The sequence below is a fragment of the Protopterus annectens genome, chromosome 17.part0 (genome assembly GCF_019279795.1).
Source record: "Protopterus annectens isolate FY-2018-M chromosome 17.part0, PAN1.0, whole genome shotgun sequence".
Taxonomy (NCBI): domain Eukaryota; kingdom Metazoa; phylum Chordata; order Ceratodontiformes; family Protopteridae; genus Protopterus; species Protopterus annectens.
This window is the reverse complement of record NC_056751.1, coordinates 5,831,492-5,846,767: the sequence shown is the minus strand read 5'-3', so window position 1 is coordinate 5,846,767 and position 15,276 is coordinate 5,831,492. Positions and strand designations below refer to the sequence as shown.

At 40.5% G+C, this 15,276-nt stretch overlaps 1 protein-coding gene across 1 annotated transcript in view; it reads left to right on the top strand.

The window, feature by feature from the left end:
• Positions 1 to 15,276, top strand: part of LOC122791395 (PH and SEC7 domain-containing protein 3-like) — a 1,011,223-nt gene that overhangs the window by 374,574 nt on the left and 621,373 nt on the right. Inside the window, exon 3 of the mRNA XM_044059134.1 lies at positions 2,203 to 2,396. Within this exon, the coding sequence (XP_043915069.1) occupies positions 2,203 to 2,396 (194 nt within the window). The remainder of the gene's footprint in view (positions 1 to 2,202; positions 2,397 to 15,276) is intronic.

The window sequence follows — 15,276 nt, the reverse complement described above, 5'->3', positions numbered from 1 at the left end:
CTTTATGAATTGGTCTCACTACAGCATTTCACCTTTCATTTCTGAAAGTTTCTTGTTAAAGAAAAACTCACATTGTAAGGTATCTCTAGTTGCATTTTGTTTGTATTTTCCAGGATCATAAAGCTATTCAGAATGTAAGGATTCATACCTCTGTTGTTATTTATAGATTAATTAAGCCTTTGCATAGTTCTGAATACCACCAATATAATGCATAATTTAAACGTGGGAATAAGTGCAACGTGAAACAATGGTTATAGAAGAAAGTAGAAAGGAATGTCATAAGTTGCTGAAGTAGTTACTGTTAAGAAAAAGCAGACAAAACTTGTTTTATTTAAAACTGTGCATAGATTTTTGTGTGAACTCCAAGTATGCATTTCAAGCACTATTTCGCTGGGATCATTTCTGGGTACTTTTTTCTATGTATACTTAAGATTCATAAATAAATTGTCTAATTTACTTTAAAACTGATGCAAAAAAAGACATAAAGATTAGAAATGAATATGTTTGCTAGAAGGACCAGGCACAATGATGTTTTAGATGCATACTGACAATTATTATTGACTTATTAGCTGAGGTGTTGTAAGGCAGGAATTAACAATACCCTGGCTGACTGGGAAGAGTAAGGTGGGGGAGTGTTGAGACAATACCTGAAACTCAAAGTCAGTGTACAAAAGGCTTGTTAATTCATCTGTTTACTGTCACCTCACCAAGCAATTTGTAAAGACTATGCAATACATATGCAGGATAGCAAATCTGTAAAAGTCACAGCAAATATGTCACTGACACTTCTGCTGAGGATTCTCAGATTTAACATTATTTCTGTTTACTTAGAGTTACTAAGGCATTATAAGCTCATTGGCTCTGCTGTCACAGTGCATTGTGGATAAGAAGTAGCTTTTCAGGAAAACAAGATCACGTCAGTATGTCTGCCCCCATGAGGATATTCAGGGTTATATAAAAAATAGAATTAGTAATAATTTATTACTGTGCTGATGGCAGCTTTGAACTTTGTACAACATCATGACAAGATAAAAAATATTCGCCTTTTTAACTTATACACAGAGTGATCCTATAATAAGTCTGCAGTTAAGGTGTATAAATCACTAGACTGTCCTTCAAGTTATGGTCTGGTGGTGGGATATACTGCACAGATTGTTACAACCGATACCAAATAAAGTCTGTACCCATACAGAAAGAGCTGAAATCATTCCTGACAAATATCTGTTTTTTTTTTTTTTTTTTTTTTTTTTTGATACACTTTAAAAACTGTCACTCTTGAAACATGGACTGTTAGGAATCTCACCCCTTCAAATGCTATTTATTTCCCTTTTTAGTGCATGTCATCTAGGTTTGACTCCTACTAGCTCTTGAGTTTGACATAACGTTTGAGCTACAATTTTTGTCCCACAAAGTTTATAATTTGTCTTAGCATACATGTTGATAATGTCTAGGCTGTTAGTTATGTTGCATAACATCAAGGCATTAAAGAATAACTGGCTAATACTAGCAGCTGTTTTTTTTCCTTTCTTCTGCCTGTTTTCAATGTTAATCTAATTTTAGCATCAGAATCAAATGAGACTGGATTTCTTCGGGTAGAGAAAATAATGTATTCTAAAGATCTGTCTGTCCTGCTTTTCCCACCAAGTACTATCAATGTCTGTAAAGGTTTCTTGCAATCTCAGAAAATATTCTTGCAGAATTGCTGGTTTGAACTCTGTTGCTAGAATTTTTTTTCTCAATCTATTGACGGCATTAAAATGTTCTGGTACATTTCTTGAGTAGTTAGTTCATAGATAATAGTCTTTATTGTTTTCTGAATACAGCAACAGAACCGTCTTGGAAACATTTATTATAACTCTGTAATTTTTTAAATAATTTTTCTTTCACTCTTTTCTTTTTTTTTCTTGTTTATTTTAAATTCATGAACTTAAATGCTAAGTGCAAGGATGCATTTCATATTTTCTGTGTCTAATGCACTTCCACATTTCTTCACTGCAACACTGTACTTACATCTACCCTTTGGATATCTGTGCTTTGAATTGTCTGTAATAGGTTGTGATGTGTTTTATGATTATTTATTACGTGTATTGCCAAACAAGAAAGAGTGCTAAGTGTTAAGAAAGCTTCATTACAGAACAAATATCTGGTGCTAGAGCAGTTCAAGTCATGCCTTTTCCCTTACAAGTTCTCTCTTTTCTTCAGAGATGAGGAGGAGTTAAAAAAGTCCCTGTCCGAACTTGCTGATGACAAGTCTGAAAGCACAGCATCAAAGAACAGTAGTCGGATTGGGAACAGCCGTAATCCCTTCCAGGATATTCCCCGGGATCCTAATGCTGCAGTCTATAAAACAGGTTTTCTTGCTCGCAAAATTCATGCTGACATGGATGGAAAGAAAAGTAAGTAATGAATCTACTACATTTGAAATTGAAAGGAAAATGAGTCTACATATAATTTTGCTTTGTTTTATGTCTTGTAAATTGCTGTACAGAAACATCCCATGTGAGATGCCCATGTAACTTGCTGCTTTCAGTTATGTAGAGTGGTTATGCTTTTTCACGAAATAAATGTTATCTGAAAATGGCCTCTGTGCAGCCAGGAAGTTTTCATCGCTTTTAGTGGTAATATACCTTCTTGCTGTTTCAGCTACTTGGTTATCTGCTTTCTCTTGTCTTGTCTCTATTACTGAGTCTGATAAGAGAGACAACCAGTTGTTTTCTTTGCAACAAGTGAGAGTTAGTCTTCACTGGTAGTGTGGAAAAGGTTTTGTAGCTTCTGTCATCATTGCAGTGAATATGAACTATGATCATGCTTTGGGGTGCTAGATGGGCATGATATTTGTGTTGATTTGTATGCCATTGTGGTCATAGTCTGTATTTGCCTTCCAGTATGATGAACAGTATAAAAGCAGACATTCCCTAATCTGTAGTGAAGCAGTTAAAGTGGGTAGTTCTTCATCTTGTGTATTCATAATGGTTTGTATAACTTTATGTACACTTACTTCTACCTGCATTTTGTGTAAGATTCATTTTTACCTGTCCCTGCCTTCTTTATACAGGATTCTCATGTAACTCAGGAATCTAGAGAAAGACATCTATAGTCTTCCCCAGCCCCACTGGGAACACTTGGTAGGAGAACTGCAGTTGAGACCTGGATGAGAAGGGTGCCAGCAGAGACAGAAAGAAAGTGAAGTGCAAGGTGTTGTTTTGAGAGTTAAATATCAGAAACCTTCTAAAAAGGCAAATGAATGTTGAGCACTGATGATTGTAAGGAATTTTGATGTGGCAGTCATTTCCGAGAGCATGTCATTTATATAGTGATGAAGAAAGTGAGGGATTTTCAGAGTACCATTTTCTGTAGCAAGTGGCAGAAGAGGTGATGTATGGGTATGTAATGAGATTTTGTGTATACAGGAAGAGAGAAAGAGAGAGAAATCAGATAATGTATCTGACAGCATCTCATAGAGGACATTGAGGGTTATGTCATTGTTGAGGTTAGTGTAAATATCACCCATCATCTGTAAGAAAATAGGGTTCGATAGAGCATATTAAAGATTATGTTCCTGTGATATTAGCTAGTGTTTTTAATTTACTTGGGTCTGGCATGGACAGTGCCTGCTGCTGTCAGCAAAATGGAACATCTAATGATGAAACCCTCACTGAGGCCAACCTTTGGCTTAGTTAGCAATGGAACTACTCAAGTGTAGGAACACTATAGATTTGATGTTCAGTAATGACAAATGAACCCAGAACATGAGGGTGGAGGATCTGCTGGGGCATTGTGAATATTGTTCACTGTAGTCCTTTCTTATGCTATGGTGACACTAGCCAGTACCAAGACCAAAGTACTAGACTTTAAGTATGTTTTAAATGCCCTGCCATGTTCCTTGTACTCTCCCAAAGAATGTCCAACCCTGTACTGACCATTGATCCTTTCTTCTTGGTCATAACTTTCTTTGACATTTCTCATCATCCAGTAATGATTTCCAAGCTATACTTCTTACTTTTTCAGAAACTCCCCATCCACATTTTCACTGTAGGATGCTGAAGAATGTAACCTTGGCTACTGGTCAGTGCCACTATATTTTTCATAAAGATCGAAGAGATGGGTCTGGACTCTCAGGCTGTGAGAAAGTTAGGGCAGGTGGGTGGGAACTGCATCAGATGAGCTAAGCAGACTGGTTTGTGTTTTTTCCATTCTCCTTGCAAGATATGGAGACATACGTCCATTATGTCCTCTTTCAGGTCTATATTAGATGAACAAAAGTTCATCTTAGTGAACGCAAGCGAATATTGTGGAACTCGAAACCACAGTTGCGAGATCGTGGTACAGTGAAGATGGGAATATTTGCCCTTTCCTCACTGTAGTGTGATCTCAGAGTTGGAATATATATTTGGGGGGGGGGGTGCAGCCCCCCACAATTGCAGTTTCAAGTGTCTGGATATTCGTTCATGTGAGTGTTCGCTAAGATGAACTTTCGTTCATCTAATATAGACCCCTTCTTTCCTATCCAAGCTGGAAGCTGTATACTAACAAAGCATGTTTCAGCCACTTAGTGTAATTTATGTGCCAATATTTCCCAAGCCCCATTTCCTAGAAAGGGGAGTTTCTATCTATGTGTTCTATTTTATCCTAGCCCAGCCAGCTTTCCACTAACTGAGCCCTTTCACATGAACACATTGAACTTCTTCACTATGGCCAAAGGGTGTAGACTTCAACCAGCACAGGATGGGGTGAAGGGGGCAGCTGCCCAGGTACAAAGTGTTATGAGGCACATTTGGTTCTTCAGTGCTTTAATGGTATTCAGAAAGGAATGCCAGTATTACATTTGTGGTCTGAACTGAAGCACTGTTGCACTCCACTTTCTACCCTATGCATGTTTGCTCCAGAGATGCAAGGAATGGATGGTGAAAGCACCTTCAAATGAATGGCCTTGTTCCTACTGCTTCTATTCCTTCACTTTAAACTCATTCAAGTTGTCCCAGGGCAGCCAGTTAGTACTTGGTTACCATTCATTATGGAAAGGGAGTCCCATTTTTGTTTACTCATTCTTTGTCCTTCTTAACCTAATTTGCAGAATCAAACTTAATTTCAGGGTTTGGCTGTTCGGGTAGACTTGATACTGCAGTCTGTTGGCCTCTTAAAAAGAGCACAAATCTCAGTAGCAGTTTGGAAGCCCTCTGCATGTATTACACAAAGAAAAGTGGAAAGATTTCTCCACATGTGGAGTAGTGAGCAACTCTTGCTCAGTACTCACCACATATATCCAACTTAACCTGGCTCAAGCCACACATTGTAGATCAGGAAATCCTGCCACTAGGCTGCAATATCCAAAGACAAGACAGGACCCATAAATGTGGTGGTGGTGTGGCAATGTTATATAAAGATAATCTTAAACTTGAATGCCTAGACATTAGCTCCCCTATCCTATCAAACATAGAAATACTAATCAACCACCTCTAAATAAACCGTAACAAAAATATTATTATCATAGCCATCTACCTTCCCCCAGGCAACATCCCTTCTGCTGTAGAAGACCTCCTAAGCTGGTGTACTAAGACAGGAAACTGTTATAATTGGAGATTTTAACCTTGACTGGGACACATTCTCCTCTAACAGCCCCTCAAACTATATTAACCTTCATGGCTTCTCTCAGGTAATTCTTAATCCAACCAGGATCAAGAAATGCAGCAATAAACAATCTACCCTAGGCTGGGCTCTTACTAATAATAACTCAAACTCTTGTAACTCAGGCTGTCTTCCAGACAGCCTGAGTTACCACCTTACGTACCTGTCTGATAAAACATCACTCTTGTCCCCCTAGAGACATCTGTTGTATAGTCCACAGCAAAACAAACTTTCTCCTGAAACTATTGTAACACTCCTCCAACAAATTAACTGGTCTTACGGAGAGACCAGGCAAACAAGTCTATACCTATGCCACCTTAGCTGTCAGAGCCATAAATTATCAAACACATATGGCTCTGACAGCTAAGGTGGCAGAGGTATAGACTTGTTTGCCCAGTCTCTCCATAATTCTGCTTTCCTTATCTGAAGGAAGAAGGACAGTGGAAGGGAAAAGTTTGGACGTTTTGTCTTCAGCCACAGAAATAGTGGAAGGATCTGCAGAAGGAGCCTTGAAGAGAGATTTTACATCTTCAGGGACTTTGTAAAATCTGTCTGGGCGCTTGGGTGCAGGGGGTTGAGAATCTGGGGCTTTAGATGCAGCCAGAAATGCATCCAAAAAGGCAGGATGAACAGGAGGAACTGCAGACGGGTTTGGGGACTCCATTTGTAAGAGGTCATAGCACCTCTTTTGAGTCTCAGTAACCTGACTGCAGTCCCATTTAAAAAAGTCCTTTATTTGAACAACAGTTTCCCAAAAGGTAATGTCTTCCCCTGGAAAATCTGTATCATTTGACTCCTCTGGAGACTCATAGCTAAGAGGGGGTCCAATTTGGGAGGTATAAGTAAGGGATTCATCCCCTGAGGAGTCCCCTTCATCAGAGGAAGTATCAGCCAGACATATGCCTTTAGGGGTGGAAACAGAAGGGGCCTGTACAGGGGCATGGGGGCATAAGTGACTGATGAAGAGGAGCCAGTGGATGGTAGTGTTTTTTCTTGGAATGATGGTGCCAATCATTGTGACTTTTCCTCTGCCAGTTTTAAATGACCTTCCTGATTCCCCCAATAAAGCTAAGGTCTCTAGCCTGTTACATTCTTGCAGCCAAGTTACTAAGCATTCTATAAAGTGCAGTTATGACACTGTGAAGGCTTCATCTAGGGCTGCTGCCTCAGGGTCTGTTATTAGGAGACATTCCTGGCCTAGGCTACAGCGTCTGCCAGATGATATCAAATTAAAACTTATAGATGCACCCTTAGACAACAAGGCCCTGTTTGGTTCAGCGGCTGCTGAACTTTTTAAGGCCCTTTAGACTGAAGACAAATAACTCCAGGACCTCAGACACATTTTTGTATTCCCAGTTCCCCGCTTCCAGAGGAACTGTCCAGCCAGGACTACATTCGTGAGAAGGCCCTCCAGACACATGCCTCCCAAGGGGAAAAAGATTCTAGGAAGCAGACCACCCCAGGTCTTCTCCGTCTACTCCAGCTCATAAACAGACCTCTCAGGCCAAGCCTGGTAGTCTGTGACGGTTTACTATCAAAATGCCGCCGTGCAATTGCACGGCTATGAAGTATTCGAACAACATATGTTCGAATACTTCATAGTTCGGCAGGTTATGTGAGCGAACGTTAGTATTGCGAATGGACTGTGCATTCGCAATTATAACGTTCGCTCATGTAAGAGGATTGCGGTACAGTGCGGTTAGGGAAATACATCCCTTTCCTCACTGTAGTGCAATCTCGGAGTTGGAATATTAAGTTAGGGGGGTGTGGGGGGCAGTGGGGCTTGCCCCCCTGCATAAATGTGAGTTTAGGCTAGCTAGGTAGGGAGTTAAGGGAAGGGTGGGAGTGCTGTTGATTGTCGAAAATGTTGCGAGCGACATTTTCGACAATTAACAGCTGTTTTCGACATTAGGTACATACGGAAATGTGTACATTCGGCGAAACACTTCGCTAATACGTACACATTTTATTTTAACTTTCTACTTATTGATAGTAAACCGTCTGTGACTACCAGGCATTAAGCCCAAACACCCCTTTCTCTCAGCATCTCTTCCGGTCCTTCACTGCTTGGAAATGGGTAACCCAGGACTCTTGGGTCCTCTCAATCATAAACCAAGGTTATTTCATGGTGTGGGATTCCAGATCAACCTTCAGAGGCATTCCTCAACCCCCTCGAGACCAAATGGCTTTCTTTCCCCAGGTCCTGCGGGCCATTCTTTCTCAAGGCACAGTTCAAGAAGTTCCCTCTCAATTAAGAGGAAATGGATTCTACTCCAGAATGTTCCTGGTCCCCAGGAAGGAAAGTCTCTGGAGACCAATCTTAGATTTGTCCCACCTAAATACCTTTCGGAAGGTCCCCTCCTTTCAGATGCTAACCCTTCCTACCCTCCTTCCCCCTATCCTTCTCCATCTCCAAGCTTACATGTTGTCCTTATATATAAAGGGTGCCTACCTGCATATTCCAGTCCACCCACTTTTCTGGAAATTCTTTGTTTTTCAGTGGGTTCTGCACATTTTCAATTCTGTGCTTTGCCATTTGGTCTTTCTACAGCCCCAAAAGTGTTCACGAAGTGTCTAGCCCCAGTCATTGTCTTTGCCAGAATGCAGGAGTTCCAGATCTTCCCTTATCTGGATGATATCCTCATCCAGGCATTATCTCCACAGTTGGTACAGCAGCACCTGGACTTCACCATCTCTCTCTTGAGACGTCTGGGGTTTACCATAAACCTTAAAAAATCCTCCCTGACTCCCTCTCAGGATTGTGTGTTCTTAGGATGCAGGATTCTAACAGGATGGATGATGGCTGGCCTTCCCCCAGACAAGATCATGTCCGTCATTTCTTACTTCCAGGGAATTCTCCCTCTCCAAGCCCTGTCTGCCAAGGAGTTTTTGAGGCTCCTGGAATTCGTGGCTTCCACTATTCCCATGTTATCCTTAGCAAGGCTGCATATGGGGAAGTTTCAGTAGTACCTAAGGACAATCTGGAAACGACACCTGCACCCTTTGGAGTTTATGGTACCCCTGCTCCCCTGCCTTTCCAGGGAATTAAACTGTTGGATTGCTCAGATCTCTGCCAATCCAGGTCTTCCCCTACTTCCACCCTCCCCAAAGCAGGATCTGTACACAGACACTTCAGACTCTGACTAGGAGAGTGGAGAGTGAGAGATTCTTGGACCCTTTCCCAACAGAGGGAAAACATCAATATCAAGGAGATGAGAGCCTTGATATTTGCCCTTCAAATATTCAAGGCTCAGATTCTCCCAGGTGTACTGAGATGGTACACAGACAATACCATGATGCTCTGGTACATCAACAAACAGGGGAGGGCATAGTCTTACCTCCTATGTAGACTAGCTCTACAGGTTTGGGAGGTAGACCTTCAGAGACAAGTATGCCTTGGCCATTTATATATCTTCTGCAGAGAATGTGATGGAAGATGTTCTAAGCAGGACCATGACTCAATTCCACGAGTGGACGCTCAACAGGGATGTGTTCCTGGACCTGGTCCATTGATGGGGTATACCTCAAATAGACCTTTTTGCCTCCCCATTTCCCAGCCTTGTGCTCCAGGATACCTTTTCCTGGGGCGTGAAAGGTGGATGCTTTTTCCTTCCCATGAAGGGGATGTTCACTTATGCATTCTTCCCTTTCCTCTCATTCAAAAAGTTCTACTGAAGATTCAGGGAAAACAGCCTCAAATCTTTTTGGTGACCGCCTATTGGCCAAGGCTGCATTGGTTCCCCCTTCTACATCACTTAGCCAAGGGCAGTCACCACAAGTTACCCCACAGGATGGACCTGCTCACACAGGAGAAGGGAACCCTCATACACCCCCAAATTTCCACACTGAACCTTACACTGTAGGTGATAGGGCATTGATTCCCTTTAGAAACCTCTTTACTGAGGACGTGCTTCAGGTTCTGCAGGAGTCCAGAAAATCCACTACCAGAAAATCCTAATTATCTAAGTGGAAAATGTTTTCTGTTTGGTGTCTAAAATAAAATTTTCAACCACTGGTTGTACAGTCCCAGTAGTGTTGTCTTGCCTGTGTGAACTGATGATGTCTGGCTTGTCATATTCTTCCATTAAGGCACACCTGTCTGCCATCTCAGCATGCTTACCTCTCACCCCTCCTTTGGAGTTGACATTACTCCCTTTGAGGCAGCTAAGGACTGCACTCTCTAACACAGCACATGGAAACCCATTCTCTTAGTGGCCATTACTTCAGCCAGGCGGGTCTCGGAACTGCAAGACCTCACGGCCTCTCCTCCTTTTTAGTTTTCCACAAGGACAGGGTCTACTTGTGTAGTAATCTTTCCTTCATGCCCAAAGTAGTTAATGAGCTTTTTCTGAATCAGGCCATCAGTCTCCTTACCTTCTTCCCTTTGCCACAGACCTCAAGGGAAAAGATCCTTCACTCCTTAGATGTTCAAAGACAACTAAGATACTGTTTGGCCAAAACCAGATCCATTCATAAATCAGATAGGCTCTTTGTCTGCTATCACCCAAGAGCCCTGGGACTTCCTGTTTTCAAGCAAACCGTTTTTTCTTGGATCTCTAAATCTATTTCTTTTTGCTACACAGCACATAGCAAAAGGCTTCCCTCCCCAGTGAGGGCACACTCTACTAGGGCTGTGTCCTCCTCTGTCTGATGCCTTCTTTAAGTACCTGGATGCAGCTGCCATTTTAGAGGCAGTTACATGGTCATCTGTCCACACCTTCACCAAGCACTATAAGTTGGATATCATTTCCAGGTCCAGAGCAGAATTTGCCAGGGCCATTCTTCATGGCTTTGTGGAAAATATCTCTGCTCCCCCACACAATCATTAATAGCATGAGCTTTTGCATTCTCCCTCATGTTATTGATACAGCAGCAGCATATGACTAGAAGGACATAGTATAGATTTGCAAAATCTTACCATAACATTAGATGTACTTCTCTTCTATATGCTGCTGTAAAGTCTCCCACCCTGCCTTCCCCTTGACGCTTACCTGACTCCTGAGTACTCACTCCATATTCGCTGATTCCCGGCGGCATCCAGTTCTGAGGTAGGTGCATGCTGACGTCCACTTTATACCTGATGTCCGTTTATGGCCGACATATGCTGAGTGATGTGGGCTATCACACGTACCTTTGCAGTAGCAGCTATCTTTTGAAAATGCCAGACATATTAAATCAACCAGAGGCAGACTCCCTCATGTTATGGATATTGCAGCATATAGAAGAGAAGGACATCTAACATTATGGTAAGATTTTACACAACTGTACTTTCTGTAGGTTTAGTTTTATTTCTGTCAGACTGCAACTAAATACTTTTTTTTGCAGTATGCAAGCTACTTGATTGCTTTTAGGTCAAGTCTTGAAAAGAAGCACTTCTGCCTAATGAGTTTCAGTAGGTTAATGAATGAATAAATAAACTGAAGAAATTACATAGTAATTAAAAAAACACTACATATACAAATAAATAGCATGTTAATTAGGAACAGCTAGATAAACATTTTAATAGCTGCGCATTTCATCTTTGATTTATCTAATTGCTGAAATGTAATGACAGCTGTCCATCTAAATGTAATTAAAAACGTTTGAGAATTTGTTTGATCTTTATGCTGCAAAATTTAACATCAGTCGTAGGTAGCATGTAGTTACTGAATGATGTACTGGGGTATGATTATCAGTTACATTAAATACTGACAATATACCTAATAAAAATGTAAAAACTGGATCATAGGGTTTCCTTTTTTTTGACTACCTTTTTATTAGTCCAAAAATGAGTTGCTGAAAAGTGTGTGATAAGTGCAGTCCCTTTATTTATAAGTTATGCATTGAAAATGGACTTTCTTACAACAGTGGACACATGGTGAAAAATTAGGTCACTATCCAAATAAGTTCACAAATCCCAAACAACTGGGTCAGCTCTGTTGGGTGTATTGATAATATGGTATAGGTAGTTCCCTGAGGTAGATGCCTTCCCAAAGGATACAATAATGCATTTGTTAGCATTTATGATTTTGACACCAGTTATTTATTCAGGTAAATCCTTCTGCAGGATGGTTAAATCATTTGAGGATTCAGTGAGTGCTCTTAACTTGCAGAATTCTGCAAACTTGGTTAGCTTGAGCCCTTTGGTATTGGCTTTTACTTCAGAAAAGTAGATGTCAAACAGGAGAGATCCCAGCACAGAAACCCATGTCCTATTGTGAGCCAGTTGGCAATCCAGAGTGTGATACAGGAGTTTATTCATAGTTTAACTTTTTTACTATGCATGAGTGGGGAATTGTGCCAAATGCTTTAGCCAGTTAGAGATGTGTGGTATTTTGCCTCTATCCATTGCTTTGGTGACCATTTCAAAAAAAATCTACCAGGTTGCATAAGCATGACCTGCCTTTGACAAATCCAAACTCAGACATGTCCAATTTTTGGAGGTCCCCTATGTCCTGATTGATTAAATCCGAGATAAGTCTTTCCATGACTTTGCATATGAGGCTGGTCAGACTTTTGGGTCTGTAATAGCCTGGGTCTGTGGATGGTCCTCCCTTATGCATGGGAATGGCTGTATCTGTTCTTCACTTGCTTGATACTAAACCTGTATGGAGGCTAAGACTGAACAGTTGATTGAACTCCCAAAAAAATGTTCCCAGTTACGTCTTTCTCTCCATCACATATCCACCTGTCTGAGGGAAAATTCTTTAAAGTCTGCTTGGGATATAAAAATACCTATGCAAATACTTTCAAGCAAAAATCCTAAACCTTCTGGACTTTGTTGTATACTCGGGAGCTATACATATGTCCTGCCATTGTTCCATTGTAAATTGCTTTTCTAGTTTGTCTTCCTTATCTTTTTTCTAAGCTCCTCAGATTGATTCTTTACAGTTGTCATGCAGTATCTTATAGGCCCTAATAATTATCCAGTTTTAGCAGCATCTTCTCTTCTGGATAGGACTAAAAACTTTACCAGAGCAGGTTGTGTGTTTGTGAGGTTGGTGAAGCTAATTCTATTTTAGTTTACATGCAGTAGACCTTTGTGGTTTAGAGCCTTAACATATGTATTTTGTTCTGATTTGTGTGTGGTGGGTTTAGGGTGGCATTGTGTAGTTTCAAAATATTTATCCTAAAAAAATGCTATATCTGGTGTCTGTTACTTTAGTTGAGATCTTCTTAGCTTTACATTGGTGTGTTCACTGACCCCTGCTCATACCTCTCAACTGTGCAGATTTTCTCAGAATGTCCAGATTTTTGCCTCATATTTTTGGTCTACTCCTCATAAAATTTTGGTTTTCTGGCAAATCACTGGCAAATCATTCAGGATTGAAGTCAGAAAATAATGACAGATGTTTGAGTTCAGACTTCATTCTCTTCAGAAAATTCATGCTAATGCAAAATCTGTTATTCTGTCAACTTTCAATGTTTCCATGCATCCATCCATCCTCAACCCCTTTTCCCATTTTGCACATGGGGTTGGGGTGTTACTTCAGCAGTGACAATCATCTTGAGCCAAGGTTTACATTGCTCGGTGGCCATCCCTGCCATGGTAGTTCATTCGCACCACTCATTCGCGCACACACTCTCACCTATGGCCAATGCATGTCTTTAGAATGTGGGAGGAAACCAGAGCATCTGGAGGAAACCCACGTGACTGCAGGGAGGACATGCAGACTCCACACAGAAGGCACTCCAGCTGAGAATTGAATTGGAGACCCTCTTGATGTGAGGCTATAATGCTAACCACTGTACCACTGTGGCACCCTATCAACTTTCTATGTTTGTAAGAGTAATATTTAAAAATTGTCCCTATTTTTGGGCCTTTGTCCTCCCATTATATATGGCTTAGTCCAGATTCCACAGTCTTAGAGGTTGAGAGGAATGTGGGCCCTGCTTGCTTGTTCACAGTGTGAAATTTGTACCATAACAAATTCAAGGTTATGTTAAAGATGGTTTCAGAATTTACTGTCCCATTTTGTTGTTCTTTGCTACTAAATGCATATAATAAATTGTTAAGATATTGCTGCAATGGGGAGGGTCATTGTAACAGTAAATCACATTTTCTGTTCTTTCCCAGAGTTTTTAGCATCTGGGCCCTCATCATATAAAGACCACTGTTGGCCGTGTACCAGCATTACAGAGAATCTTAATTGGTGTGTAGTGCACTTGGGTATAGCAAGCAGTGCAAGAAGCCTTCTTCAGTTCTTCTAACCTCTCTTTCTACATCAGTGCCAAAGTAATTTCATCTGTATTGTGGCTCACTGAGGACCTCCCCTATGACTCTTTCAGTCCACATCTCCTACCTAACTAGTATGAAGTCCCTATTATATTAAGCTAAACGCCTGTTCTAGGATACTTCAACTACCCCTCCATAAACATGGAGGAGATTTATACATCCTGAAACATGTATGGCCAGAGATTTCTGGACTTCCTCAGTGCAAACTCCTTAGAAAAATTAGTCTACACCCCAATCAGAGTCAGTAAAATCCTGGACTTGGTCCTTACGTATATGGGGCAGCTTTGTTTCCCACCAATTGTAAATTTCCCTCTGGTCAAATCAGACTACAATAAATCACACTCATCATAAGGGAGAAGCCTGAAACATCTTCCAGTACCTCAGTGTTGAGAGATTATGCAAAGGCTAACTTGCTAAAACTGAGTGATGACCAGGCTAAATTCAAAAGCCCCTTTCAGCTTGATAACCCAGTAAGTGTAGACTTTATAACAATTTGTCTCTGAAGAAAAACAAGTGATCCACTATACAGATGAAATTACTTTGGAACCGATGTGGGAAGAGAAGCATAATTAAGTCTTCCATAAGCATTTCTGTACGTGCTGTTTCTTGATTTCCACATTTCTCTGCTTTATACAAATTTTCCTAAAATTTCCAAAATATCTGTAAAACCTCTATGGGACTTCTAGTTATTTTTCTTGTCATAGGCCTCCTAAGTTTGGCAACAATCCTTCTACTTTCTGCTGGCTATGTTTTTGTGCTAAAAGTTTTTTTTTTCTCTGGAGTTATCAAAAAATAGTTGCTTAACAGTAATTTTCTAAACGTATGCATATTAACCAGATACTCCCTTATTTTCTCTTTAGCACTCTGCCTTTGTGCCTCTTCTTGTTCTTTGAGATTTTGCTTATTCTGAATTGGTCAGCCCCTCTAGGGAATTCCTATTACTTTTTATCCATATATCTTTCTTATTTATTTCTACCCTATATTAATTCCATTTTCATTTTATCATACTCAGTAGCTGTAACTTCTGAAGACATTTCTATCTTCCGTCATAACTTGTGAATAATTTCCAGTACCCATCTCATAAATTCCTTTGTTTTTAACAGGTAGGTGAGGAAGCGCCGGTGTCTAATTTGTGCTTCATTACCCTGCATTTTATTCTAGTTTTTAATCGGTGCAGGATCTGAAGTAATTATTGGATGTGTGTGAAAGCTTTCATCTAAATGCAAATGTTCCTGTGAAGTATTTCTATGTAGTCTAGACCAGTTATTGTACCTTGGCGTAAATTCTGTCCGAGTTCCGACTACTGAATTCCCACTTTCCATACCAAATATTTTCATAAATTCCTTCAGAAAGCTACCTTCTTTTGTTGTATTTTCTCTTCTGTGTTTCTCTGATATTTGTACAAATCAAGTTCAAGTCCCGACCTAAGTATATGT